Source organism: Colletotrichum navitas, assembly GCF_030913465.1.
Source record: "Colletotrichum navitas strain CBS 125086 chromosome Unknown LY79scaffold_41, whole genome shotgun sequence".
Classification (NCBI taxonomy): domain Eukaryota; kingdom Fungi; phylum Ascomycota; class Sordariomycetes; order Glomerellales; family Glomerellaceae; genus Colletotrichum; species Colletotrichum navitas.
Window position 1 is genome coordinate 280,860 of NW_026850587.1, and position 23,069 is coordinate 303,928.

The 23,069-nt window shown below is 53.2% G+C and overlaps 9 protein-coding genes across 9 annotated transcripts; 5 read left to right on the forward strand and 4 right to left on the reverse strand.

Annotated features, from left to right (window-relative positions):
- Positions 1-579: 579 nt before the first annotated feature.
- LY79DRAFT_518165 (uncharacterized protein) lies at positions 580-1,335 on the forward strand (the record flags this gene model as incomplete). Its single annotated transcript, XM_060555008.1, has 1 exon — positions 580-1,335. One exon carries the CDS (start codon positions 580-582, stop codon positions 1,333-1,335), a length of 756 nt encoding a protein of 251 aa, XP_060412817.1.
- A 19-nt stretch (positions 1,336-1,354) lies between these two features.
- Positions 1,355-4,201, forward strand: LY79DRAFT_518246 (uncharacterized protein; the record flags this gene model as incomplete). Its single annotated transcript, XM_060555018.1, has 1 exon — positions 1,355-4,201. One exon carries the CDS (start codon positions 1,355-1,357, stop codon positions 4,199-4,201), a length of 2,847 nt encoding a protein of 948 aa, XP_060412818.1.
- A 1,111-nt stretch (positions 4,202-5,312) lies between these two features.
- Positions 5,313-7,079, forward strand: LY79DRAFT_261499 (uncharacterized protein). Its single transcript, XM_060551942.1, has 4 exons — positions 5,313-5,385; positions 5,568-5,698; positions 5,778-6,707; positions 6,782-7,079. The coding sequence occupies exons 2-4, from the start codon at positions 5,608-5,610 to the stop codon at positions 6,985-6,987; spliced, it is 1,227 nt and encodes a 408-aa protein (XP_060412819.1). The 5' UTR covers positions 5,313-5,385; positions 5,568-5,607; the 3' UTR covers positions 6,988-7,079.
- A 1,478-nt stretch (positions 7,080-8,557) lies between these two features.
- Positions 8,558-9,485, forward strand: LY79DRAFT_518124 (beta xylanase; the record flags this gene model as incomplete). The annotated part of the gene is made up of 3 exons (XM_060555004.1): positions 8,558-8,641; positions 8,700-9,164; positions 9,228-9,485. The coding sequence occupies 3 exons, from the start codon at positions 8,558-8,560 to the stop codon at positions 9,483-9,485; spliced, it is 807 nt and encodes a 268-aa protein (XP_060412820.1).
- A 916-nt stretch (positions 9,486-10,401) lies between these two features.
- On the reverse strand, positions 10,402-10,869 carry LY79DRAFT_580851 (uncharacterized protein; the record flags this gene model as incomplete). Its single annotated transcript, XM_060560143.1, has 2 exons — positions 10,402-10,647; positions 10,720-10,869. The coding sequence occupies 2 exons, from the start codon at positions 10,867-10,869 to the stop codon at positions 10,402-10,404; spliced, it is 396 nt and encodes a 131-aa protein (XP_060412821.1).
- A 1,779-nt stretch (positions 10,870-12,648) lies between these two features.
- LY79DRAFT_557891 (eukaryotic aspartyl protease) lies at positions 12,649-14,304 on the forward strand. The gene is made up of 3 exons (XM_060558132.1): positions 12,649-13,424; positions 13,502-14,120; positions 14,173-14,304. Exons 1-2 carry the CDS (start codon positions 12,785-12,787, stop codon positions 14,104-14,106), a joined length of 1,245 nt encoding a protein of 414 aa, XP_060412822.1. The 5' UTR covers positions 12,649-12,784; the 3' UTR covers positions 14,107-14,120; positions 14,173-14,304.
- Positions 14,305-14,457: 153 nt separating this feature from the next.
- Positions 14,458-15,182, reverse strand: LY79DRAFT_670829 (uncharacterized protein; the record flags this gene model as incomplete). Its single annotated transcript, XM_060563828.1, has 4 exons — positions 14,458-14,476; positions 14,553-14,910; positions 15,006-15,039; positions 15,096-15,182. The coding sequence occupies 4 exons, from the start codon at positions 15,180-15,182 to the stop codon at positions 14,458-14,460; spliced, it is 498 nt and encodes a 165-aa protein (XP_060412823.1).
- A 323-nt stretch (positions 15,183-15,505) lies between these two features.
- LY79DRAFT_670830 (uncharacterized protein) lies at positions 15,506-16,060 on the reverse strand (the record flags this gene model as incomplete). Its single annotated transcript, XM_060563829.1, has 1 exon — positions 15,506-16,060. One exon carries the CDS (start codon positions 16,058-16,060, stop codon positions 15,506-15,508), a length of 555 nt encoding a protein of 184 aa, XP_060412824.1.
- Positions 16,061-21,040: 4,980 nt separating this feature from the next.
- Positions 21,041-21,663, reverse strand: LY79DRAFT_557893 (uncharacterized protein). Its single transcript, XM_060558133.1, has one exon. The coding sequence runs from the start codon at positions 21,578-21,580 to the stop codon at positions 21,296-21,298; it is 285 nt and encodes a 94-aa protein (XP_060412825.1). The 5' UTR covers positions 21,581-21,663; the 3' UTR covers positions 21,041-21,295.
- Positions 21,664-23,069: the final 1,406 nt, after the last annotated feature.

Here is a 23,069-nt window from a genome sequence, read left to right on the forward strand (position 1 = left end):
TTTCCTTGGAATGTAAACAAAAGGGTAGATGGTCTTCTTTGTTGCCCGTTACACGGAAACCAACAAGGCAGCCCACCACACCAAATTTTGTGTTTTTGTACACTACGCTACCCATCCATCTCTCTGCCTTTCCTCTATTTCTCCCTGCCTTTGTAATCTCGATTTAGGTAGCTGTCCGTTCAAGCAAGTACCTTGAAACCACCCCCGAGTTCCCGACCGCGCACCAATCTCCGTGTCGGCGACAAATCGAGTCGCGTACCACCTTGGTCACGGTTTCACATCGACCCGGACTATCTGGAAACATTGGTTATATTCAATTGGTTAATTATATTTGGGCAACTCGCGACGGTTGCATAAAAGCATCTCACAGCTGCCTGCCGGTTAGCTCGCACCCATTCTTGTCCGCGTTCGGCCGCACGCTCTGTTTACTTTTTTTCCGTCTCTCCCAATCGCACGCTTCGCCACGGTACTTTCGCGGAATCGCGTCCGAGAGCATCTCCGGGCCCGCCTCACAGCATCTGAGACCATAGCTCCTACGCTACCCTCCTTCACCCGACCGATGTCGGGCCAGTACGCGCGATGGACATCCCAAAATTGACATTCAACCCGCCTTCGGGTGACGCCATCACCCCCCCGACCTCGCGCTTCGCCGACCGCGCCAGCCCCAAGATGGCCTTCTCCACGCTCCAAGTCGCGCCTCAGCTCAACGGCAGCGTGGCGCCGAGCCTGTCATCCCTCTCCTTTGACTTCACCACGCCAACCAAGGCCGATGCCTCGCCCAAGTCAAAGTCCACTACCAAGAGGCATGCTCCCAAGTTGACCTCCTTTGCGCTTGCCTCCCCCTCCAAAAAGTCCAGCACGGCAGAGACCCCGAGGCCAACCAAGGCCACCTCGGCCACCAGAACCCCCTCCCCCAAAAAGGTCTCCTTCGCCGACGACAGCTTTACCTCCTTGACCGCCTCCACACCCAAGCACTTTTGCGCGTCCACGCCAAAACTGGCCCGTGGTCTTTCACCAAAGTCCAGCCCCTCCAAGCCGGCATTCTCTGACTTTTCTGTCATGTCAATAACCTCGCCGACAACACCCCAGCTTACTCACGATCAGTTCGACTCAAACCAGGGACAACCCGCGACCTGTGCCGCCCTTCTGTCGCTCTCCGAGATTCGAGAGCTGGATCTCGAGCAAGGCGGTGTATTCGAGTCCCCGTCAAAGGTCGACACGACGATGCATGACATTACTATGCTGTCTGACATTACCGCCGCGTCGCCGAGAAAGCCTCAAGCATACACCCTCGCATCCGTCGCGCTTTCGGAAATGGCCAAGAAACTCTGGTGAGTTGACCCCGTTGCGTAACATGTGCTCAGCCTCGGCTTACTCGAGCAGCGCGCCTTTTGATCCCCAGATCTTTGCGGACTTCAACTTCGCCTCCACGCTTGCTCCCATTTCCGACTTCCCCCGTCGATCGGCACGTGCCACGCGCGTGAAGCAACGACGAAAGGCGAGGGGCCTGATTCTGGAAAAGGCCATAGCCAAGTGCGTCACGGAGTCGCTCTCTGTGGAGGAGCTCGATGCCGCCGTCCAATTCCGACACATTGCCATCAAGGGCGACCTGGCGTACGCCCTCTGCCCTCGGAAGAGGCAGAGGGTCACAGAGTGGACCGAAGAGGACTACTCGGAACCGTACTGGCTGGACGAGGAGGTGGAAGAGAGGCCCGTGATCAACATGATCGAGGCCCGCCGCGTCCTCCGCAACGACCTGTTCTCCCTCCCAGCGGGCCCCAGTGTCCGTGAGCAGCGTCAACAATACAAGGCAGACATGGAGAAGTATGGCGAGGTGATTCCTCCGACAAGGAGCAAGAGAAACTACGATGGCGAACCCAAACGGGCTTACAATAACGGCCTGTTGACACACGCCATCATGAAGCCCCTCCTTGCCTTCCCCATGCCCGACCTGAGCTTCGAATGGGTCCTCGAGACGGCGATCCGCGATTCTAACAAGGCTCACGGCCGCGAACCAGAAAAGCACCGCAACGTCCGGCAACCCATTGCCATCTTCGGCGAGTCGGACTTCTCTGTTATCGAAGAGGAGGATGAGCCGCAGAGTCCTACCGCAAAGCTCCCGCACTTTCCCTCGAGCGCCACGCATCATTCGGAAGCAAGCAGGAAGACCCGGCTGGACCAGGGTCTCGTTTCCCTACGGTCCAAACTCGCAACCTTTGCCGCTCAAGAGCAGGAAGATGGACCTTCGTCGCCCCCGTCCTCCCCCATCGGACCTGGTTTCACCTTTGAAGTGCCGTCCTTCCTCTCCTCGCCTGACGTTACCGAGACAGACGGCGACGATGTTGAGAAGAGACTTGAGGAGGAGGTGTCCGAGCCTGTTGCGAGTCCCATTGTGTACTTCAAGGACCGTAGCCAGGCGTCTCCATTCAAGAAGCGCAAGTCGCTCCCTGCAACGCGCCGTCCGTCTCTCACATCCCTCCTTCGCCGCGTGTCACTTCCGCACACCCTCCCCGCTGCCGACTCGGACCAGCTTACTGCGGTGCAGGATCCCCCAGATCCAGCATCCGGATCGCTGGTGGGTGCTCCCGACCTGTCGGTTGAGCTCCCCGCGGTGCAGAATCCCTCCGAGGTTGATTCAGCATCAGCGACGTTTGTCGAGTCTTCACCGGGGTCTACTCGCGGGGCGTCGTCGTCATCGGCGTTGGCGTTGGCTTCTCCCGTGGCATCGTCTTCTCCTTCGTCCGTTGTCGTCGATGCTAGGGAGAATCCCGACATCTTTGGCTCATTTCAGGAGCGTGTCGACTCTCCTATTCAGGCGCCTGCCTCCCTCGCCCACGTATTTGACGAGGCCAAGGAGACGATGGATAGCAATGTTCTTGTGAGCAAGGAAGGCGATCGTCTGATGGTGCGGTTCAAAGTCTCGGAGAAGTACGCTGCCATTATTGCACTTGAAGATGCTCCTGCCACTGCCTCGACGTCGCCTGTCGCCGTCGCCGGCCAAGAAGAGGAGCAGGAGGAGCAGGCCGAGGAGGAAAGCGAGGAATTGCAGCAGGTGCCTGACCAGGTGCCTGACCAGGTGCCTGATCAGGTGCCTGTAGCGGCTTTAGACGACGACGACTCCGATCTGATCATGCTTAGAGAGTTCATGAACCGGCACGCCGCGCGTAAGGCTGCCAAAGCTGCCGAGCTAGCACCTGAGCCAGTCGAGACCGCCGCCACTCCCCCCCTCTCTCCGACCCCCATTCCTTCTACCCCGATCATTGCCACTGTTGCTCCCACGCCCGAGCGCGCCCAGGGCCTCCGGGCCGATCCCTTGGCGTTCTCGGTCAGGTCTTCGGCGGAGCGACCTCGTTATACTCGGCGGGCCTCTCCCGCGGTCTCAACTGCACGCCAACCTCTTGGAGCCCTCGACGTTAACAGCCCGAGCCCTAGGAAGGTTAAAAGAAAGGTCGACGATGTCGAGGAGAGGGGAACATCGCCAGAGAAGAAGTCACAGCCGCCGAAGCGTCAGCGCAGAGAGAGGGCAGAGAAGTCTGACAAGGATGAAGAGGGAAAGCCAAAGGAGAACGAGGACACGAAGCCTGCGGAGGAGGAGGCTGGCCCCGCGACTGGCGTCAGAACCCGCGCCCAGCGGGCCGCAGAGCGCGGCGAGCCAGCTCCCGCTACAAAGATCCCCGTTAGGCACAAGGGATATGCCAAAGTGAGGAATGGGGAAAAGGATTTGGCTGCTTTGACTCGGCAGAACACTCGCACGAATAAGGGAGATGCACTGCCAGCCGAGCAGGTCCTGGAGTCTTTGAACAACGCGGCCCCAGCAATCGAGACACAAGTTGTTGCAGCAGCGCGCAAGGACGGCAAAAGCGTTCAGTGGGCTGAACAGTTGACTAGGAGCCAGTCTGTGGAGCCATATTTGGCGCCGCTGAGCCCTGCGGAAGAGAAGGAGGTAGGCAAGACTAGAAGCAAACCTAAGGGCTCGACGAGCAAGACCGCCGCGAGCAAGTCTTCGACGGCCAAGTCTTCAACGGCCAAGGCCGCGACGGCCAAGTCAACAAAGGAACGCCTGCCCGCCATCCCCGGTCCGAAGACGGAAGGCGCAAAGGTCACCAAGCCGAAGAAGGTGTCTGCGGCAGCCAAGAAGGAATTGGGGCTAAGCGCCAATGGCACGCCTGCCAAGCGCAGTGCCCGAATCGCCAAAAAATAATGGCCTACGACGGAGAGCTGTGATGGGTGATAGGGGGGGGGGGGGGAGGAGTGGACATGGCAAGGCAGGACAGTGGAGGAAAGTATTGCATCGTTCGACTTGCATCGCATGGCAGCCACGGAAGAAGAAGAAGACGAAAAAAAAGTAGACGCATAGCTATCGGCGTTTTGGGATTTGGGTGTTTGGTCGGCTATCTGCAGTCAACAAGTCCGAATTTTTGTTCGTTTCACGCTTGTTGGACTTTTGATCTTTCTTTTCATTCTCATGGCGGCGGTGTCCTTTTTTTCTTTCTTTCTTATTCTTGCTCGACTTCACAGCTCTATACCCATGATTGCTCTTCCCTTTGGACATAGAGACGGATAGGGACTTGTATGAATGACGACGAAGAGATTTGTGCCCGCTTGTTGAGTCTCTGAGGACATTGACGACCCCACCACACCCCTCGATGCTTTCACTATATGCCAAGATTCTGCAGCCCTGAGATGTTCTATTTGTGTTTTCTTGGCCGGCCGCCTGGACGCCGGTCTTCTTATTGCAGCACTTTGAAAGCAGGTCGACATGTTTTGTCTTGAGGGCCGGCCTTCGAGGTATCATCTATGCATCGACTGTGCGGAATCGGCGCACAGCCCTCAGCCCTACGCCATGTACAGACGGGTCGTCCCGCAGGCCGAGCTCGGACAATGGAACTGAGAGCGCAGGGGTTGTTTAGTCTTTGGGAGAATCAATAATCAATCGGTCATCCGAAAGGATCTTTATCCGGGAGGGGGATGTGTAGATGGATGGGGGGGGGAGACGAACGATGTTGCCGCGAACAAGCCAAATGGATGGGGATTCATATCCATGCAAGACGTATTGTCCCACACTGTATAGGGAAAGACGAATCTAGCCAAGTCGCGCCGAGGAAGAGAATCCCGTGATTGCCGTCCCAAGGCACGTTAGTTAGTACATGCCGAGAACGCGTGGAGGCGTAATGCGCCTCTAGCGGCGTTGGATCCATCCATACAAGACTGGTAATAAAGAAATAAAGATAATCAAAATACAAAATGAAAACACCAAACGGCACAGGGCCAATCTGACATGCAGTGGCGTCTGCAGCCCAAGAAAGCCACCATTACGAATCTTATCCCGCTCGCTCTATACACGTACTAGTAGGTAGGTAGAGACCCAAGGCAGCAGGACCCAAGGTTGGTGCACATTTCATCTTCCTTTGCCCCTCATGGACCCTCGATTTTCCCTTTTCGTTCGTCATTTGACCCCGCGGCGCCAAGGAAGTAAAAAAAAACAGCAAAAAACATCAACACCAACGACGACGACGACGGTTTTTTTCTCTTCTCCCCCACAAACACTGACTGTCACTACCGAAAAGAGAGAAAGGGCATCGGCAGCCATCAATCACTCCAGCCCTCATGTCGTTTTTCGGCAACTTTGACGTGGCCAAGCTGGCGTCGCAGCTCGGCAATTTCAGCATCCCCGACGACCCCGACATCATCAACCCAGGTTAGTAAGGGACAAACAAGATGCTGCCGTCTCCCCCGCTACCCTCATCGCGAACCCTGACCTGACCGCCCGACCACAGGCCACAAAGACTACGGCTACACTGACCATGGCTCCCGCGACGGCTACGACGGCCGCCCGCCCTCGGGCTACCCGGGCGGCCCTCAGAACGGAGCCGACGAGTACAGGCGCAAACACCCCGCCGCTTTCGGCTCCAGTGACCCCGCCCGCTCCGCCTACTCCGACCCGGTCTCCGAGGGCACCGCCATGTCCTCCATGGCCGCCGGCGTCGCCGCAGGAGCGGCCGTTGGCGCCTACGGTTCGCAGCCCCAGTATCCCACGCCTCATCCCGGGCGGTACGGAGACGCGGGCGGGTCGCCGTCGAGTCCGTATCCGCAGCAGCAGCAGCAGCAGTCCTACTACGGCCGGCCCCCGTCACCCGGGCATGGACGACCGCCGTCACCGCGGCTTCCCGCGGGTTGGTCGAAGCGCTTTGACGAGCACAGCGGGCGGTGGTTCTACGTCGAACAGGCCACTGGCGTTTCGCAGTGGGAGCCGCCCGCCGCCCCTTCGCCCGTGGTGTCGCCTCCGCCAATGTCGCCAGGATACGGCGCGCACGGGGAGGGGCCGAGGTATGGTGCACACTCTCCACAGCCGGGATACTCACCCCAGCCCGGGTATGGAGGACATTCCCCTCAGCCGGGATATGGGGCGTACGCCGGCGCAGCTGCTGGTGCTGGTGCGGGATACTACGCCAGCCAGCAATATGGACAGGGCCAGCAACAACACGGCTACGAGCAGTCCCAACCCTACGGTCAATCACATGGCCAACAATACGGCCAGCCTCATCCGCAGCAACACTACGGCCAGTCTTACCAGCAGGGATACGGCGGCGAGGAGGAGGAGAAGAAAAAGAAGAAGAAGAAGAGCGGCAGTGGGAACATGCTGCTCGGCGTGGCAGGCGGCCTCGCGGTTGGCGCCCTAGGAGGCGCCCTCCTCGCCAACGCCCTAGGTATGGATATCACCCCCCCAGTTTCGGCTCTTGTTCTCTGCTGACGTGCGGGATCCCAACTAACACTCGTATAGACTCCGATTCCGACCACGAACGCGATTTTGAACGGCGCTCGTCGTCTGGGTCCGAGGACCACCGCCACTATCACGAGCGCGACGATAGCGACAGCGACGGCAGCCGTCGAGGGGGGGGTACGACGAGGAGGAGGAGGAGGAGTTGTACGATGACTAAGGTGCTTTGCCTGCCTGGCGGCCATCCTCTTTTTGTCTCGTTTAGGTAGATGGCCGTAGCGGTAGGCCTGAGGTTGGTGGGCAGAGAAGGTTTGGCGAAATGAACAAGATACCACCTTACAAGACGCTCTTCTGATGGTCTATCCAGGTGGCCAACTTGCCTGCGGTATGCTTTGGTCTCGAGGACCTTGGCATGCTAATATCTGTCAAACATGATCTCAATGGGGCTATAAATGAATCTGTTGCCTAGAAATGGTGCTGATGTATCCGTAACAGCCCTTGGCATGCGAGGAGTTCGGGCGTTTCTTTTGGTTGAGAGACGGCCGGGGGGCGTTGAGCCCCCGCTTGTTCTTTCTGTGCAGGACCGCGAGGCCATGCAACTAATCACTCTTTCCATGCATGATCATTTGATTGTGATGCGTGGCTCTAGTTTCCATGTCCAGGGCCGAAAGCTCGCATGTGCGTGTGAGAGTGCCAAGTTGGAAATGCCAACAATCACGGCGGGAATTGAGATGAAATGGATGTGTTGCTTTGTGCAGCTTGGCAAAGGTGGTCAATCCCCACTCGTCGATACAGCAACGAAATGGTTCATCATTGTAACATACTCGGCCGAGGCATCTGGCAACGAAGGACTGCGGATGTCCAGGACTGGATAAGTTCATCCGGAAAGCAAGCAGGTTGCGACGAAAGGCAGGGATCGCCACCCGCTCATGTACCCCACACCCTACTGAGCGATCTTGGTAAACAGATCGGATGGATGGGCCAGCCTCTAGACTTCCCCTCATGTAAACACGACCAGGAGCTCTGTTTCATCATCGGCAGTTGACTGTCGGGGGCTCTCTGTCCGTCCATCCACCCGCCCAAACGGCTCGAGGTGGTGAGAAGCGGTCTCTACTGGTGGACCGTTCAGAAAGGCAACCGGTATCACAGGATCGATCACCTTGGATGCGTTGCAATGCATGCAGGAGGTGATGTGTCTGTTCGCACTTCGGCAGATGCAATGCAAGTTGTTACCGTCTTGTTTTCTGTGCCTTGTATCGGGCCCGGCGTTGCTTCGACGGGCTGGACTGAGCAGGTTACATCTTGCCGAGTGACCCTCACGTCTCTTGGCGGGCTTCCACACGCCCGAGAGACCCGTATACGACAAACACGCCTCCAATGGCGGCATATCTCAAGCTAATTCACTGCTCCCGTAACTCAAGGCGTCGCCGATCTGGCAGGCCCATCCTGGCAACGTTTCTACTTGATTCGGCCAACTGCGGATTGAAAGCCCGATGACCACCACATCGCTGCGTGCTGTGCGGGGGTGCAGCAGTCGTATAACCGAGGAAGGGTTTCTTTTCAAAAATGGCTAAATTGTATGTTTCCTTGGCTTCACGTGGGCTTCTACGAGATTGGCCGCCCTCGTCTCATTTCGTATCGCTTCTCCGGATAGATTGCGCGGCAAGAACTCGGTCTCCTCGATCGAGTGCTGCGCCAGCAACAACACCGGTGATTCTGTATAAAGGTGACATTTGGAAGGTAACTGCAAGTTATAATAGACCGCATGCCCTTCATTCTTGAATGGCTGCGACACACCCATCGTTCTCAACTCCGCCGCACTGTCGACTTACTATCACAATGAAGCCATCTTTCCACCTTGGTCTGTTGACCTTCGCATCGTGGGTCATAGCCCAGAACGGCGATGGCCCCTTTGCACCAGGAGTGCGAGAGCGTCATTCTCAAGCTTGGCAGAGACCTTTCAACTGACTGTGGACTCTAGGCTTACAGTGTCGATTCTTCCCTCCCCAGCCATACCATTTACAGCCCTGGATCAGGCGATCCGGGCCTGATGCCCGTCTTCATCTGGGGAAACGGCGCATGCTCCGCCGACGGCACGTCAGCCCAAAACTATCTCAAGCAGATTGCGTCCTACGGCTATCTCGTTATTTCTCAAGGCACGCCTGGTAAGTCGGGCAGCACCACCGCTGCGCAGATGAAGGAGGCCGTCGACTGGGCCGCTGCTGGCGGAAAGGGGGCTTTCGCCGGCAAGGTCAACGCCAAGCAGATCATGACTGCGGGCTACAGCTGTGGCGGCACCGAGGCGTACAACTTCATCAACGACAACCGCGTGTCGTCCATCGGCATCTTCAACTCTGGACTGCTCAGCAACTACGACCAGGCGAGGCAGATCCGGAAGCCCATCATCATCGCCCTCGGCGGGCCCAACGACATCGCCTACCCCAACGTAAGTGCAGAGATATCTGCCGCGATGACAACCGGGCCACCCGGAGCTGACTGCTTCATTCAGGGCGAGCGCGACTACAGCAACCTCCCGGCCGGGACCCCCGCCTGGAAGGGTAACCTCAACCGCGTCGGCCACGGTGGCACTTACGGCGAGGTCAACGGCGGGGCCTACGCCAAGGCCGCGGTCCAGTGGCTCAACTGGGTCTTCAAGGGCGACGCCGGCGGCAAGTCCTACCTCGTCAGCGGTACCGCTGCCGACGGCTGGAACGACGTCGTGAACAAGGACCTCGACGGCCTGACGGTCCCCGTGAGCGCCAGCTGAAAGGAGCCCGTCGTTCTGGTTTCTGTGATGAGGAGCTGTGAGACTCCAGCCGTTTTCTCCTTCTTGGATATATATATATATATGTCATAGCCACTGCCTTTTAGGGACGTTGATCGGGGACCGTTGATGCCGGTCTCTTCGGGGCGTGGCGTTGAACTTGGTAAATAACAATCTCAATCCAAACCGAAACTTTGTACATTTACGGAGCCGCATCGTTTGGCTCTAAATACGTCTATCGGTCCACTCCCGTCAATTCATAACGTTAATCGTGGATCGGACATGACGCGATGCTTGGATAGGCACCTATGACTCAGGTGGTGTTAGTATTTCCCACCAACTTATCAGTGCCAGGGCTGGCAACGTTGTATGTCCTCGGGGTGGGGGGCGTTTTATATCTCTACCGGTGACGTTGAACTTTGGCGTGAGGTGCCGGGTAGTGAAGAGATGAGAGGGAGTACATTGTTCATTGCTCGACAAAGGTTTACTAATATAAGCTTCTCACCAGCACTAGAATGCACAGGCATGATCCGCTTGATGATCTGTGCTGGGACATGGTATCTTCTGCATTTGGCCGAGCTTTGGTTAGATGGAGACACCTTTTACCTTTCTCTCCCAACAGACGAACACGGAGCATGAACTCTGTGCTACCGTACTAGAATCAATCAATTCGTGGAATCGCAAAGAAAGGGACGAGAACCGGTTTGCATGGGCAGTTTGTTTATTCTCTTAAACTTTCAGTGGGTATCTCTGGTGGAATCACTGAGCCATAAAAGTAGGAGTAAATACTTCCACCGTCTATCATCGTTTTAGTTACACCACGTGCGATCAACGCGCCCCTCCGTCACTTGAATGTACCGAGCCTGCGTTGCATCTTCCCTCCATTGCCTTGGCTACTCTGTCGCATCGATTAAATCCTTCACTGTCCGGTGAAAGCCAAGCTCCGTGCCTTGTGACCAGAAGCCACATCGAATCTTGATTGGGATTCTCTGAGCCTCGAAGCCATCCTAGGAACAGGATGAGTGTTCGCGTTTCCTTTAGCGTGTAATTTTGGCTTCGCATCGTAAGGACACGGCTGTGTCTCGGCAACAAGAACGCCTACGATGGCCACACCATAGACGCGTATGTGAAGGTAGTCGGCAAACCGGGCACCGTAATTGACGCTCTAGTTGTTTTCATGTCGACGAGGTCCGCTGCCGTCAGCTGGCGGCCTTCGTTATCGCCCGCGCCTATGTACCTGTCTAGAACCTGGATCGACAACCTGATTCACGATTTCTTGTTGTGATATCGCCCCGCACTCAGGTGAAGATCCCGTTAGACGCGAGATCAGGTTCTTGTCCTTGCCGTCCTTGTCAAATATGAACGTGTCCGAGTCGAAGCCAACCATGTGGATGCCTAGGAGGTCCGTGATGGGGACGGCGTGGCCGCTGCGGACGACCGGGCCGTCAATTGATGCACCAACCTGTTCTTTACATGGTCAGCACCCTGTGGTCTATATGCTGATTCTCACCTGGGGATCCGAGTTCCTCGTGAGCTGCTCATATTATCGTAAAACACGGTCTGTAACGGACAGAGGACCGTTACTCGACTGTAGGTCGACCCATTGGATCCGTGCCTTAGCTGGCATGCCATCATGTATCACTGTTCGGAGTAAGCCCATTGTTTCTACAATCCAGCACTGGGTTTTCTTGCCTTAATTTTCATCGCACGGCCCAGAGCATGCGGCATCAATTACCCTCTACTGAAGCTGCGGTAGCTGGACACTGGTTTTCCTGCACGGATGCAGCCGAGATGTATCCAAAGGCGAGAGGCTTTGCATGAAGTCTTTTGAATGACGGGATTGTCTTCATGGCGTTAGTTACGGTTGGGGAGAGTAGGTCTGCTATCAACCGAAATCCGGTCCCGAGGGCCTCTTCCACTTACAAATGTGTCAGGCGAGGGAGTGTTCGAACCGCCACAGAGAGGTTTTTCTGTCGCCACTACGACGTACAGAAACCAACTGCCATGACATTAGCCTTACTGTTTATATTCTGAGGTGCCGAGACGCTAATGGAAAGAGTTACGTGGCAGCATGACGCAAATTGCCACAACATCCCACACCAAACTACGCATACTGCTGACTCGGCATCTAGGACGGTATAAATAGTCGTTTTTCAGTCGTTTTGGTGTAAACGCCACATGCAGTTGTGTGTTGAAAAACGATGCTTATTGTGGTTCGCTTTGGTCCATAGCGGACAGCTCAAGGTTGCATAGGGACAGAGCTGCTCAATTTCATGAGAGATACCATACGACAGTATGTTCCAATCTGTTAGTCGTCTCTCATACAATTCGCCCATATCTTAGCTGTTGATCAATCTCTCTCCTGTCTTTCGGCGAGATTCTTGTTGGCAATTAATCTAATGGCTTGTTGTAGACGCAGCAGCGTGCTTTAGAGTTTTGCAACGCAACTAACACGCGTAGGCACCACTCCATGCCAAGACCTCGGCCCGCCGTAAGTTCTTCTGAAGCGTACCGTCGCAACCAGATGTAACAAGCGCGTGAGACAAGCGCGTGAGACGGCAAACCTTGTTCACCGCAAACGCCACCCGCTTGCCATCGTTGTGGACCCAGTGCCAAACATCGGCTCATGTACGATGAGGACAACCTTCAGACCAGAACCCGGGATCAAGGTAGCTAAAGCAATCTCGATAGCCGTCAGTATTAGATCTATTCCATAGTCAAGAACTTATGTTTCAGCCCTCGTTTACAACTGCAGCCATCTGAGATCATGACGCGGCAGTTTGACTCGTTTCAATAACAAGTACAACTTTTAGCCTTATGCCAAGTCGGGTAAGAAACCCTTGAGCCAGGACAGAACCAGAGCACAAAGATCTGACTATTGGAGACCATCTGTAATCTATTTAAACTTCTTCAGGGTTGTTCCATTATGATGGCGTTTGATGGAAAGAACCGTCTTATGTCCTCAATGATTCGTATGTCCTTGGTTGGCTGTCACCAGGGGGCGAGTAGTAGTAGGAACGAACGGTTCGGACACGCAACTTCCTTTTGTCCAACCGTAGCAAGCAAACTAAAAATCAACTTTGTTTCAAACGAACCTTTGCGCGGAGTTATGTGCCCAGGGTGTCATGTCTGGATATGTATCTAAGCTTCGACATAGCTAGGAATACCCTGTTTCAATGACATATGTACGTATTTGTTTGTGTATGATTTTCTGTCAGTTTATAACGGCCATGTCCCCAACAGCCAACTTATGTATTCGGTGAAAACCTGAATGTTCAACTCACTGCTCTTAACTCACTCCAATGTTGCGTTTTCAACGCTTATTGGCGCTGCTTGTTGGCGCGCTGCTTTCCTCTCATTGTCTCTCTGCACCCGCAGGTAATGGACTGGCGAAGACGGCCAAAGGGGCAGCTGGAGTAGTTCAGTTGCCCATTATGCACTACAACAGTGACGCCACGGGAGTCGTCCCCCTCGTCGACGTGGGCATCGGAAACCCTCCTCAGATCGTTCGGATGGTTCTTGACACCGGCAGCAGCGACCTGATCGCCGCGGAGACCGGCAGTACCGTCTGCAAAAGCCCAGAACAGCAGTGCACCAGGAGCAAAACCGGACTCGTACTTGGATCTTTCGACCCTAGGCAATCTGAGGGGGCCGAGAGAGTGACCGGCCAGGCTCTCGATACCAGTTTCGGTACCGGGGAGTCCTACAAAGGGCCGATGGTCAAAGAAACGTTAACCCTTGGGGGTGCCCAGGTATCGGCCGCCCAGATCGGTCTGATGGAGACTGGGTACATCCCGCCGAATACGCCGTCCTTTTCTGTCTTCGGTATTGGGCCAATGGGAAACGAAGGAACAGCTAAGCGGTATGTGAACGTCCCGGCCCGTATGAAGGAAGCAGGGGTCATCAGCAGAAATGCCTTCGGCATATACCTCAACGACTTTAGTAAGAAATACCTAATCTCTGCCAAAACCACCCAGAAACGACAATTATAGCTCTAGGTCTAACGCTTTCCAAATTAGGGGGTTCGGACGGATCGATCACTTTTGGCGGCATTGATACTGCCAAGTTTGACGGCAAACTCCAGGAAATGCCTCTGGTCCGGGATGCAAATGGCAAGTTTGGGCACCTTCTGGTAAGCTTCAGCTCAATGTCAGTAAGCGGACAAGCAGGCACCGGTGCCCCTGCACAAGCGACCAACTTTGTCCCCCAGCCTATTCCAGCTCTCTTGGATACAGGCAATCCGGCATTAGATCTGTCCCCCGAGGTGGTCACGAGGATGGCAAGAGCGCTCCGTATTGGTACTCGGAGAGACGGCGATGTGACTTTGCTCAACCCGGTACCCTGTAGCTGGGGCGACAGTATGAGCCTCGTCCTTGGTTTCAACCAGGACACTGTCAAGATGAGCGTGCCATTCAGTGTTCTCATGGTTCCCCTCCAGGGGAAGGGTGGCGCGGCTGGCCAGTGCAGTATGCCGCAGATTATTGGCTCGAGGGAGGTCGAATTCACAAGTCTTGGGGCACCATTCCTTCAGGCAGTGTACGCCGTCTACGACATGGATCGAAATAGGATTTCACTTGCACAGGCAAAGATGAACACAACGGAAACGAACATAGTTCCTCTTTAGCTGGCTCTATTTCGGTATGCCCTACAGACGTTTCATCATGAACTGTGGATAACTAACCAAACATAGTTGCCGAGGCCTTCCTAAGCTGTTGAGTTTTGACTGATCGGCTCTGAGAGTAATAACAACATATTTAATACCTCTAATTTTCATATCAATTAGTAGAGCTGTAGACATATAATGTCACATGAACAAGGCTTGTTGATCGTCTACCGTTTAACTCGCAACTGGAGTTCAGGTGTGAGGCAACAACTAGTTTTATCAAGATCACGCACTTATTGATCCCAGTCAACCAGTATTATTCTAATACCCTTCTGCTGCCGCGGCACATGTCCAGCTTGTATACTATCCGCCTCATTTCAGTGGGTCATTGCTACCCGACTCGTCAGTTTCCGACCAGCTATCGTCCTATTTCTCTTCCGGGGGGGTTAGCCATCCTTGAAACAAACAGCTGATGAGCGGTGGCGAGAAAGGCCTTTTCAATCGCTAGGCCAAGAAGCTCGGTGGCACCGGGCTTTTCGATGAATTTGTCGACACCATCCTCCGGGGAGCTCAGTAAACATGCGTCAAACATCGACATTCTTAGTCTCTCAACGAAAGTCTGCACCTCCCAATCCAGCTTGAAGTAATCCACCGTGAACTCCTTCTTGGTCATGGTCTCGACGGTCTGATCGAGGATCTCGAGTACCTCGACGTGCCGCATGTTGCCCATCATACGGACCTGGCGGATCATCTCATGCGTTTTTGGCCATCGCAAGATAACGCTGATTTGAAGGGCGTCCTCTCCCGCGGAATGCCGAAGGGATTCTGTCTTGAGTCGAGTGAGAGACCGAAGTGAATCCGGGCGATGTCCAAGATATACTTCGTGTCCTGTCGCGTTTGCCAGTTGCACGACCGCTCACCGTATCTGAGCCAGAAGGCCGTCACGCGGTGTATCTTTTCAAGCAGTTTCACTCAGACGTGAGAACGCGTACCGTCCAGCATTGTGCTACTTTGACCAGGATGTCGGCCGCCTTGAGATCCTCGGTAACATGGGAGCCGAGAAGCTCAGTACCAAACACACCTGGGAAACTGTCCATCTCCGGCCAGGCAGGCAACCCTAACCCTTAACCCGGCGCAGAATGCCTGTCCACAGAGGAGAGGGCGTGCGTGTGAGCAAGCGTATGCTCAGCACAGTCATGTCTACCTTTATGCGAAAATTCAATAGACTAGGCCAGACGGGCTCGGTGTCATATTACATATCCGGAAAGTTTCTCGGTTACGCCCATGCTCTTTGCTCTCAGCGTTTTGTTCTCGTACATCAAGTCGCTCAAGGCGTAGTGTTGGATGACTTCAATGTTGTGCTCGTTCGTATCCCTCCATTCCGAATCCCAGACTTTGTCGCACGATTTTATGGCCTTCTTCATGTTCTCAATGGCCGTTCTTGCGGTGACCTGCAGTCGTTGGCGGGCGTCTTTAACCTGTAGTCCATAATGTTTCTGATGTCCAGGTACAACTGCAGGGAGAAGATGAAGCATGACCAATAGCGACGCATGTTAAGCATCTGTTCAGAGTCGAGCCCGAGCTCGGGTGGACCGGAGATAACGGGAGGCTCCTGCAGGTTCTGCTTGAGGGCCTTGGTCTCCGCGACTTCGGGAAACAGCTCCAGCATGCGAGCGATGGAGAAGCGCAAAAAGTCACGCGCGGTAATGGTCCCCAATTTGGAAGTGTTTCTTGCCGCCGATGGAAACAAGGGCACCTTACCTGGTGGAATACGCTCAAGCATATATTCGATAGCAGCATAAGCAGACCAGCCTAGCCAGCCAGCTCCGCTGCGCCAGATACGCTCCTCCACCTCCTCTTCATTTCTGGCTTCCTCGGTATAGTTGACGTTCTCTATGTTATAATGAGAAAACAGAAGCTTCATCATCGATTTATAAGACTGGAGTACTTCATCATTGTTCTCCGAGGTGAGCATCGTTGGTAAAACCATTCCGGAGACTGTATTTTGCAGTTATTGGTCTTTGGCACTACTTTCTTACAGAGATGATGGAAAGAAAATCCCGTGATTATCTTCACCGGTGCTGCTCTGTAGTTCAGGTGTGGCTGAATCACCCGCTGTCCTTCACCATCAACTGATTATAGGCCCAAAGCGACGGGATCTAGAACCCTCCTCCCCTCTTTCGGGAGAGATCTGTTCTGTTTGCTGAAAGGCCCAGGGTGAAAGCTCGGTAACTGAGGAATCCGTTGCTGAGTTGAAGTCAAATGTTCCAAGTAAATCCGATCTTCGTTTCGCGCTTGTTGGGTCGTGATCTGTGTGAAATTCCCCTATGAAGAACCGCCTAGAGGCTCCTGGTAGGTGCGAACCGTCAATAGATTGCAGTACTAGGCCTATACTAACTTACCCTTATATATAACTAGTAGGTATAAGAACCTTCTATTAGTAGCTATACACTTAATAATAGATACTTATGCCTAGGATCCTAGCTGCTTTCTCTAGATATACTGTAATACTATAGAGCCTAGCACTAGCCTATTAGATCCCCTGCCCTCTATAATACTAGTCTTATCTACATTCTATTAGTTAGATGGATAGATGGCAGGGATATCAGCTAGACAATAGAAAAACCCCTAGATAGCCTTAGAAGAATGGGCCTTCTATCGCTAGGCATCTATTGCTCTGGATCGATGGGTCCTGATTAATGGGGTTTGCCGCAGGAATCGGTGTATTTATCTCCTGCCTAGAGGTTGATGGGTATCATGGGTATCGCCCAGCATACGCTCTGCCAGGCCCTTTAGTTGTCAATAGGTAGGGCCAGCGCCTAGGGCATCCTGGATTTGAACCCATCCAGGATGAGTTCCGAAACCACGAGTCACTGATCAACGCTCGTCGCTCGATCTGGTCTCAGCGAATCACCCAGATCCTGCGTCGCCCTTCGGAGATGCCTGTCTGTCGCACGGTATGCGCCTTGATTCCGCTAGGGAAACGCCTGCTAACTTGTTGCGAGGATTGGCGCCAGAATCCCCGTCTTCTTCCCGGAGACCAGGGTCACATTGCTTGGCAAATGTTCAAGCGCAAGATTCACGACGACATCGTTCGTCTAATTTAACAGAACGCCGCCCAGCTGGTGACTTGGGGACCTCTCGTCCGGTTCCTGGACGCCTTGCGCCAACGTATCGAAATTCTTAACTACGACCATTGGCCAACCAGTTCGTCTATTAACATCTCTGCAGCAGAAAGAGACATATTCGTCTACACATAAATATCGACCGTTTCTGAGTATATGTAACTGTAAATCACATTGGATACTGCATTCCGTATGGTTATAGTCAACTCTAAACCGCCCCCTCAAGGGTTTCCGCAACTAGCCTTGTCCAAATTCTTGCTTCCTCAAAGTCGCTGATATTAATCGTCTTCATTACTACCGGATTCAACTTGTGGCCCATACTACGGGCAACATTACAGAGAGACGGCATCAGGAATAGCGTGGGAACCATATGAGAGCGGAGTTGTTCGACTACCAGGGTGGCCAATACCGCAATAAACGTGGTCGTTAACGTCTTTAACACCATATGTATAAATGTAAGCAGTTCTCCCGCTGCAGTTGGGCATGGAACTAGACGCATTACGGGCCAACTCATAGCTATAACTAGGCTTTACTGGGAGCTACCCTCACGTGTACTTATGAACTCGTTGTGGCATACAAAGCCGCCTTTTAATCTTAAATTGTCTTCTCCAGCAAGGCAGCCTTGCTGTAATACACCCGCTTTTCTATAGAGCTTGCAGTATGTAACTATTAACCTTCGTGATTCAAGTGGTATGTATGGATTCTCTGAACACCGCTACTAACTAGTGGCTTAACTACTTCAGCAGTGATGAGAACGTATAGGTAGACAGCAAAACTATACGGCGCAGTAATCTATACAGAAACACTAACACCTACTAAGGCAACACAAGATGCTTCCCTTAATCGGCTAAAAGAACTGCTTTTATCCAGACTTGTAGTCACCTTAATCAGGGCAAGGCCTAACGCAGTCAAAGGAGTGAATGCTCCTAAGATTGTTGTGTTATGACAATAAAAGTTAAATTGTAGAAAGACCCTATGTGTAAGTAGGGGAAAGATAGGTCAGAAAAAGTTATGTCAAAAGTGTGTTGTTAATTCTCTATCCGTCTCCCCAAGCTGCTAACCCTTATATCCTCCGACCAGCACACAACTAGGTGATTCCCGCTGTCTATTAGTTACTCTTGGTCGGATTTCCGCACCTTGTTCCATTAATACTATAATACCCAACTTCCACCGACTTCCGAGCCTATATCGAACATGCCTAAGAGTTTCTTGTGCTGGTCAAATCAAGCTTAAACAACCATTCACAATTCACATTGGTAAAACTGTTCAGTTATTGCTAGGGTCTTTGGGAACCAGTTATCGACAGACTGTATGCACAATATCATGAACTCAACCAGGGTGCCGGGTTGCCTTCTCCCACTGTGTACTATGTGATACGTCTGCCTGCTGCTCCCCTTACTGGTGGCGTTTTTTATAGCCACGCCTTCTGATTCTTATCGCCATTTAGTTGATAATTTCACTCCTTTCAAGCATATGTGGCTTTTAGCAACGGAGCAGCTTCTTTTCTTGGATATCCAGGCGCTGCGTTGTTGGAGTTGTGATTGGTTTTGCTTTGCTAGTCTTTTGTTGACAGGCTATGAAGAGTACCTGAAACCATCGCCGGCTAATGTTGGTGGCCAAGTTTGCTATATTTCCGCCAAACATAGACTACTCTGCATATCTATTATTATACGGGGATGATTCCATTTCCGTGATCTGTGCAGTCTGCGATGAGCTTGGCATGGTGCTGCAGCAGATCGAATGGACACCGCTAAGCGTGATTGCATGTGTGCGGCTATGTTATTTGCTAAGCGCCGAAAGTGCGATATCTGACAAACTAAACGCGATGTTGGAATTCCAAATAATGCAAAAGACGACCTGGTAATAGAGAGTTCTTGGCTCGAAACCTCGGCAAACCAAAGCCGAGTCCATTGACCGTAAGCGGTATGGATAAGACGCCTTGGAAAGCTGGCAAAGTCGTCGTGAAAGCCCAACTGATACGCCGTGGGTCGCCAAGACTTCCAAACGCCCGTTTCATGTCATCATTTGTTTGCTCGAACTGACAAATACCCAGGCACGTAAGGCCGCCTCATAAGAGACTTGCGACCCAAGGTCCTGGAAGCCGGTCCAACCAGCATGTGTCCGCCAAGAGGATGTAGACTTGGCCTCCATAGCCGATGCGCACCCTTTGATAGGTACTAGATGTGGACAGTAGCCGAGATCTCCATCACTTGTCTTGGTGGTTGCATCGTCGCGTCGTTGGTTGCTAATCGGCGGGGTCGACTCGATGGGCCGGGAATAGCAATCATTTAGCAGACCCCCACCTACACCAATGAGCGCACCTTTTCAGATGAACTTGAAACTATCATTTATCATTATTTTGGCTGTTCTGCTTTTCATCGTTGGTTCCTCGATGTTGATATAATCATATTCTGGGCGTTGTGTTGGAGCACACCCTGTAACGGGCAACTTGGCGTATACAACGACATAACGAATGGGAAGAAGTTCTGATACAAATGACAGCGCAGATACCTACCACGCATCAAGTCTGCATAAACCACGCAGGAGAAACCAAACGCATTTGGCGCTGTTTGTGTCAAACATGTCACAAAAGGAAGATAGTAATCATCAATCAGATTTGCGCTGCGACGCAATTGAGCTGCTGAGTAGGCATGAGTCCAGCAAGATTTCCGTCCATGAATCCCCCCGACGTCCTACGAAGAAAACAAACCGCGTCAGGAAGCAAGAGGCTGAAGGACCTTACCATGTTACAAGCCCCGCCAATGGACCATGGACCTCCAAGCATGATGATTCAACTTGTACTGAATACTTTCTTGCAGCTTGACTTGAGGCAAGCACTTTGACCCACTAGTTGCTTTCGTGGTTAAGCAATGCTCCTTGTGACTGCTTAACAGATAGTCATAATGCAGGGCACAGCGGTGCTTGCTTGTAACATTCATGGGACTTGGGCATGTGATGTCTTGGTTCCAAGAATGTGAGATGAATGGCACCCGCTCTGACCGCGCAAACTTCCAAGGGTTTGGCCATCTCACACACCAAGTTCGTTCGTACCACCTCGGTCAGGAAGTGGAGTTGGCTTCGGATCGTGTTTGTTTCCCGGTGTGATACAGATAGCCAGAGTAACAGGCGGTCAGAGAAAATACAGTAATCACGCTTCGTTGAACAAGCCCGTTGCTCGCAATGAGGGAAATAGGGGAAGTCGTCCCATTCCGGGTTGTAAGTGTGGTCCGCGCCGAACGGTCCGGCTCGGCGAGGCAAAATTCGTACTTCGGCCCCGATGCCGATACTCCGACGTCCTCCAGAATCCTGGGAAAACTGGTGATATAGCCGGAATCCAGACTCTTACCGTCCAAAATGCTTACATGAATCCCCCCTTATCTGCCCCCTCAGGGATTCTGGGCCGCGGCTTCGTGGACGTGGCGACTCGCTTGTGGGAGATTGAAGTCAACAATGTAGAGCATATATTAGTCACCCCTGTCCCTTCTTCTCAGGCGCGCGAGAAGGCGCGATCAGAAAGACGAATGTATGGATTGCACGGTCTCTCACGACGCCACCTTGAGACGCCGCGACCAGTTGCGCATGGGCAATTTCCCGGAGCCGGCCGGTGAGAGGAGACCCACGAAGTGAAATGCTTGGACAACTGAATGAATGGTGGGCCTGACGCCCAACACCCACGTTGGGCCGCGCCAGAGCTCGTCACATGAGCAATAGTGTCTGCGAGGTGTTTGCGGGGATGGTTTGCTGGGTAGTTAACAGGGGAGAGATTTGTGTTTATCTCGTCCGGATCGGCCTGGCCCTTCCTGGATGAGCCCCTGTAACAGAGTCAAGATCGGCACCGTGAGCATGGTGTTCGTGGTGCCTCGCTGGTGGGGTAAACGGGGATTCCGAGTCGTACGAGGGCCGTTGCAACGGTTCTGGCAGCTGCAAGACATCGAGCCGTTTTGGGGCAAACAAAGCCCTTACATTTACTATCAGCGCCTGGACTTTTCCGAAGGTCAAGGCGGTCCGCAAGGGGAGGCCGTCGTCGGGAAGCGCGACCAAGTTACAGGATGCATGGCGCGCAACATGCGTTAACGTCGAGGTAGCTACAGTATTATTATACGGTTCACTATAGGACTGTTGCCAGCATGGTTCAAAGTGGCGCTATCGTACTGAAACATTATAGTACCGAAGACCACATGCGGCGTACGCTGCAAGTCAAAGGTTTTACTTGTACAATAGAGGCAGAGGACAAATCCGCCTGGGGCATTGTTATCATAGCTATGGGAGAGGACAAACTGACTGGAGCCATGCAAGCGAGTGTCAGGTGCTGCTGCCGAAGGACAAAGTGATACAGAAATGAAGATTCGGTGAGACGGCCAGAGAACCATATATTATGCCTTTTCAAGGGAGCAAACGCCTATTGTCATGCAACAATTCGGTGTGTCGCGGCTGGGGGCGACGAGACGCAGTAAGGAATATCAATCAGCATACTTGTTTGTGAGATCTTCACTGCCAATGCCGAGGGCGCATGTTTGTCTTGACTCATATTGTCGTCCGCTTGATAATCCTTGAAGATATGCGTGAACCGATTTTCCACTGAATCGTGAAACCACGCCATTCTGATTTTATTCCCACCCAATGACATATTGCCAGGGCAGCGCACGAGTCCGAGCATCGTCAAGTAGCCAACAAGCGAGGCCATTTACACCCCAAAGCAGACTTGCGGCAAGTGCCAGACAATCGGCATCATGGAGAAACAAGACAATAGCCCGTTATCCTTGTCATTATGCCTCGCCAACCCGTCAGTCAGACCTTTAATTTTTCCCGATGGAAGAGTGGCCCTTGTAGAGGTGACAATGATCAGCAGCCGCTTTATCTTGAACCTGGCACGTCGAGGACCGACGGAGACCGGTCTGCTCAAGCACATTTTATGAACACCTTCGGTGCCGGCCCAACAAGATGCTCTCCTTGACAGTGACAGCATTCTCTACGACTTACAACCTGGCCATTAGAGGCAAATTCATGGACAATGGGGTTTCATTGAGAACGCCCTGGGTACTTGACGGGCTCTGTGATGCGTATTTTTACCACCGCAAACCGCGGACAGCACTCGGCGGCCACGACAGGGGTTTCGAGCGATCCTGCTTAATCCGGCATCGCTGCGTGATCGAAGCCTGTTGACGTTGATGCGAGGTCAAAAATAGACGTCAGACGTTCAGGTGACGGCCGGCTGCGCGGGTTTGACGTCGATCGCACCACAAGACAATCATGGAATGATAGCTGTCAGTCTCTCTGACGGCTTGCCCCGGGCAATGCCTCGCCTACTTTAGCACTAAGGAGTAAGCGAGTCCAACGGCCTGGCAGACCGAGTGTTTGGGAAAAGTGTGGGCTGGTCCCAGCACCAATCGGTTATCTCTGTGGCATGGTATAAGCGGGCTCAAAGCATGGCCCATTCCTCTATCGTGGCACACCTGAAGGGGGGCACTCCAGCCAGAACCTGGCAATCATATCACTGGCACGTCAGACTGTGGGCGATCTGCGCCGTTTTGCAAACTTATGGGTCTGAACAGTGGAACGCAGCCGTTGAGCGACTGGCTAGACGAGGCTGGATGTTGCGGAGTGCAAGCAAACATTGACAGAAGATCAACAACGGTGGGTCAGATGCAGACAAGTGAGGGCTCGGTGTAGCTCCAGGTGACGGGAACACGCCAGCCCGCTAGCGAACCAAGAAAAAGAAAAAAAGAACAAAAGCCTCCAAATGTGGTTCTTATGACGATGGCCCACCGAAGCAGTGTCAAGTTGACCGCTAGCGACACAGGCTCGTCGGCGATCATACCAGCAGAAGCAGGTCGTGAGTGGACAAATGCCGGCAATGAT

Coding starts and splice junctions, on each gene's coding strand:
- LY79DRAFT_261499 (XM_060551942.1), top strand. CDS start 5,608: ATGTCGTTTTTCGGCAACTTTGACGTGGCCAAGCTGGCGTCGCAGCTC. Junction 5,699..5,777: donor CCCCGACATCATCAACCCAG/GTTAGTAAGGGA, acceptor GCCCGACCACAG/GCCACAAAGACTACGGCTAC. Junction 6,708..6,781: donor CCTCCTCGCCAACGCCCTAG/GTATGGATATCA, acceptor ACACTCGTATAG/ACTCCGATTCCGACCACGAA.
- LY79DRAFT_557891 (XM_060558132.1), top strand. CDS start 12,785: ATGTTGCGTTTTCAACGCTTATTGGCGCTGCTTGTTGGCGCGCTGCTT. Junction 13,425..13,501: donor CATATACCTCAACGACTTTA/GTAAGAAATACC, acceptor TTTCCAAATTAG/GGGGTTCGGACGGATCGATC.
- LY79DRAFT_557893 (XM_060558133.1), bottom strand. CDS start 21,580: ATGGTTCTCTGGCCGTCTCACCGAATCTTCATTTCTGTATCACTTTGT.